The 5,014-nt window shown below is 48.7% G+C and overlaps 1 protein-coding gene across 1 annotated transcript; it reads left to right on the top strand.

Moving 5' to 3' along the window:
• Positions 1–2,994: 2,994 nt before the first annotated feature.
• Positions 2,995–3,474, top strand: LOC124660482. Its single transcript, XM_047198298.1, has one exon. The coding sequence runs from the start codon at positions 2,995–2,997 to the stop codon at positions 3,472–3,474; it is 480 nt and encodes a 159-aa protein (XP_047054254.1).
• Positions 3,475–5,014: the final 1,540 nt, after the last annotated feature.

Here is a 5,014-nt window from a genome sequence, read left to right as displayed (position 1 = left end):
GCTCCTTCCAAACAACTATCCAGGCACAGGGACAAGCTAGGCTTATGGTAACCACAGGCAAACCACCCATGACTAAGGATTTCTATACACTGTTCAGCAACAGGGGCCTAATTTGGGACAAATACAAATGGGTTTGGCAGGCTGTCATACCACTACGCCACAAATTCTTCCTATGGCTTGCATTTAGGGGAAGACTGAACACGAAGGATAATATGACCAACAAGTGCTGGACAAAGGATGCTGGATGTGATCAGTGTCCAGCCCTTGAGTCGATTCATCATATTGCTCTACATTGCAGGCAGGCGACGTGGGTATGGGAAAAGCTGGGACTAGCCAACATTGCTAACACTACAAACTACCTCAGCCAGTTTGTCTCTATCACGATTGAGAGGGACTCATCAAAAACCTGGACCGTTTGCGTTGCTGCGTGTCTGCTAGGCTTTGTTGGGATTCACCCACGGATCAATCACATCAAACTATCAAACTAGACGAACACACGCGAACAAAAAAGTTTATCGCCAAGGGCACATATCGTGCCCTCTATTCTTTTCTTTTCTGCTTTTCTCAACTCACGATGTTGTTACAAGCAGCAGCCTCACGTGTATATATATACACGTACAGCCAAGACCAGAACAACCGACTATAAGAAAACTAAACCTACACGTACATGCATGAACTCTGGCTAGACTCAAGCCAAACCTTCCTAAACAAGCTAATCACTCTACGTCTAACTCAAGCTGACTAAAACACGGACACGTACATGACTCAAACCCGTAGAACCTATACGTAGCTAATTCATGTAGGACTCGTACAAACGAGTATGACATGCAAGCCAACTATGACTCACGATTGGAACTTGTCAAAACAAACACTAACCAAACTGACTCTAACTAGACTAGGCAAGATTATTGCTAACAATCTCTCCCTAATCTTGACTCTTGGACTTCCGTGCTTCTCCGATCTTGACTTCTTGCATATCCGCGTTTTGTCTAGGTCTCGCTCCACGACAAGTTTAATTGGCTCTCCCTAATTTTGACTTGGCGAATTTACGGAACAACTCAAGCATGATCCGGACTACCCAGCCACGCTAGCAACCGTGGAACACACCGTCCACCCTAGCGCAATACATGCCGACTACCTCGTGGACTACACCATCCACTCCAGCCTCATGTAGAGACAGGTCCTCATTAAAGAGACTCCCCTTCACTGGTTTACCGCCCCCTTCATACTTGACATTGATCCTCTCGTCGAGACACATAGACGACTTGGTTGAGGCGCGCTGACAGCTACCCGCTATCATCTTGTTGCGTCTTCGCCCATGGTGATATCCCTCACCGGACAGTCCCTCAACCTCCACACGCTTCAACTGCAATAGATCCTCACCGAGACAAGCACTTGGACACAATGACGACTCACACAGACAACACCGACACGACGCGCCAACTTGCACGACCATGACTCCTTGACTCATCGGAATCCTCCGAAGACAACCTTGACGAAAAAACCCGCGGACGATGATCTTGACGAGACTCCCGGTACCACACCTCGGCACCACCTCTCCCATCAACGACCATCCACCACCTCGCCTCGCCAACGACAACACACTGTCAACCCTTCCGTGTTGCTCCACCGAGCAAAGATCGCCCGCCGCCTCGCTAACAATAGCGCGACGCCTGCTCCACCTGGCCGCTTCGCCGAGCGACGGTCGCCTGCCCCGAGGCGCTAGTAGGGTCGCCTCCCCGGGGCAAGCGTGGCTTCAAATCTTGAACCTCGCTCTGATACCAATTGTTGGGATTCACCCACGGATCAATCACATCAAACTATCAAACTAGACGAACACACGCGAACAAAAAAGTTTATCGCCAAGGGCACATATCGTGCCCTCTATTCTTTTCTTTTCTGCTTTTCTCAACTCACGATGTTGTTACAAGCAGCAGCCTCACGTGTATATATATACACGTACAGCCAAGACCAGAACAACCGACTATAAGAAAACTAAACCTACACGTACATGCATGAACTCTGGCTAGACTCAAGCCAAACCTTCCTAAACAAGCTAATCACTCTACGTCTAACTCAAGCTGACTAAAACACGGACACGTACATGACTCAAACCCGTAGAACCTATACGTAGCTAATTCATGTAGGACTCGTACAAACGAGTATGACATGCAAGCCAACTATGACTCACGATTGGAACTTGTCAAAACAAACACTAACCAAACTGACTCTAACTAGACTAGGCAAGATTATTGCTAACAGGCTTATGGAAGGCGAGAAATGACAGGGTGTTTAACTGCAAATATATTGGTAGGCAGGCTCTGCTTAGTCAGATTGCTGGTCAACTACGTCTATGGAGCAACCGATCGACAAAGCTACAATCACATTTGATTGCTTGGGCAGAAAGGCTGGAAACAGTGTAGTTTCCTCCTTCGTTTTTTTGTTTTCTTTTCTTTTCCTTTTCTTCCCTATCCCCCCAGGGTTTCCCTGGTTTGTAAATCCACCCCGTACCCCCCTGTAACTCTTCTGGCTGTAAAAAGGTAGAGGCGACTCTACCTTTCATATATAGAAATATATATCATTCAAAAAAAAAAAAAGTGCTTTGCTATACAAATGTTAGCCAATTTGGTTTGCATTACGCAGTGTGCGCCGACTTGCTTTTAATCTGACTAATCTGTGTCAATTTGCCGTGGACGACAAGTGCTAACTGTCAAAGCCCATTTTGACCTCTCAAACTCCATGCAAGCAAGTATTGTAAGCGCTCCATTGGGCAGTTCAACCTACTCCTCGCAATATTCTAAGCAAGCTTCCAGCCCTTGTCCTTGTTCCCTGTGGCGTTATATAAGCGCCATGATTGTCACCACCGTGAGCATTAGCACTGCTCATCTAGCCCTCTGTCTCCCCTAGCTCTGCTCGCCCACATCATTGAAACATACCCAAAGCTCAATCACAAAGCCAGCACCAGGCGAGCCCAGACACTTGATCATAGAGAAAATGGGCAACGCCATGCCGTCGTGCTTGGTCGACCAGGGCACTAAGGCTCTGCTGCCGGCGACGAAGCCCAACCGGAGGATGTACTCGCTCAACCTTCTCACGAAGGCCCTACACAGGATGAAGAAGACGCCGTGCAGCGGCAGGGCGGCGCCCACGTCCAAGACTGTCATCGGCAAGCCCCCGCCGGAAGCGGAGGTAGGAGGAGCGGGAGCGAAGAGCGTCTGCAAGGCCAGCTACGCCAAGGCGTCCCCGAGACGAGCGGCGGCGGCGGCTCGCGGTGGCGGCCACAGGAAGGGCGTGGTGAGGGTGAAGGTGCTCCTGAGCAAGGAGGAGGCGGCGCGGCTGCTGTCGCTGACCGTCGGCGGCCAGAAGAACGCGGCGCAGATCGTGGCCGAGATCAAGAGGATGGAGGCCCGCCGCGCCGCCGCCAGTGCCGGGTGGCGCCCCGCGCTGGCGAGCATCCCCGAGGAGTCGTCGTAGGAAAAGATGGCGATCGATGTTGTACGCCTCTGGTCATGTCACGTATGTATAGGACTGTAGGAACGTGTGAGTACTGTCGCTGGGTTGAGAGGCGAGCCGGCGACAATGCAAGCTCCCCCTTCCCATGCATCTTCCATGATCGGTGCTGGTGTGTGTATATAGTAGCTTCCCGTTTATGAAGCTTCTCTTCTGCTCTCCCTGTTGTTCATCGCGTTCGCCGAGAGAGAGAAATGGAACGGGTTTTCGTATTCTTCATCGGTGATCATTCGTGCATATATAGATGTTTGTAGGATGTTATTCAACCTCATTTATATAGTATGGAAAACTAGGTAACTTTGATTTTTCTGTCAGGAAGCACTGAATTTGCTACGTACTGAAAACATTATAATTGCGTCAGGATATTCAAGCTTAATTCAGATACTTGGAGTGCTACACATCGCACATTTTCTTCAGATTTATATGAAGCGCCGGCATTATACTCCCATGGCTCTACGTGATGTTTTGCGGACAAGAAAAGAAGGAAGCTGCTGGTGAAGATGGATCATTTGTTGGTTACGATATGGAAGATCAATAATGCAGCGGCCGTGATTTGTCTTTTGGAACGTAACTCGTGCAGTCGTGCTGCTGATTGGGGATAGCTTGATTGGCGGGCGCCCATGTGCAGTGGTTGTGTTCTCTTGCTAGCTAGGCGCTACGTAGTGGGTTTGGATGACTGAGTCGGGCACTTAGAAAACCAATCCTTTTCTTCCAAATTGCAAATAAACAAGGGCGCTGGCTCGCGGTAGTGTTGTGGTTGAGTGGTGGTGGAGGACGGCGGTCGCCTCGCCAAAATGTTGTTTATTCGAGAGATATTTCCCACGTTTTGTGTTTTTAGCTTGAAAAAAATTCAGCAAAAATGAAGATGGATCACACATTTCGGTGCAAAATCTCATGGTTTTTATGTGTCAGGCATCAGCCAAAATACATTTAAGTTACATACGTACATCCAACAATTGTTTCGATGTTTTTTTTTTCGGGAAGAGCAAGCATGCGGAGCTCGGTCCCGTTGTGCCACGGGCTCTTCACCGTCGGATCTGGTACTGGTGCTTGCCATGGTGTTGTTGATGCCGACAGAGCGACATGGCGTCACCGTGTGAATCATGCCATAGAGTGTTACACTTATTTTGTTACGCATTGGAGAAAAGATGGCCGGATAGTGTTACACTGTTACTTATACAAAAATCTTCTTATTTTGGTAAGTCTATTGATTAGTACACTTCAAGGCTGGTATTCCATCTATGACAAGCAAACCCTAGCCGCTACGCGCCAACGTCCCCCCACTATCTATGCCGAGGTGGAAGAAACTCTAAATGTTTCTGCATGATATACTAATTTGGTCCTTTTTTGTGTTAGTTTTCTTATGACATGCTGTTTTGGTAGCGGTGGCGTGTGGAGTAAATGTTTCTTGTCTCCATCGCCGCCCTGGCATTGCCTTAACGGAAGATGCCGGTGAGGCAGTGGTGTATTGTTTCTTCTGTTTCGTCCTATTGTTATCATGGCC

The sequence above is a fragment of the Lolium rigidum genome, chromosome 6 (assembly GCF_022539505.1).
Source record: "Lolium rigidum isolate FL_2022 chromosome 6, APGP_CSIRO_Lrig_0.1, whole genome shotgun sequence".
NCBI classification, from domain to species: domain Eukaryota; kingdom Viridiplantae; phylum Streptophyta; class Magnoliopsida; order Poales; family Poaceae; genus Lolium; species Lolium rigidum.
Note: the sequence above shows the minus strand (reverse complement) of the source record. Positions and strands in the feature narration are given on the sequence as shown.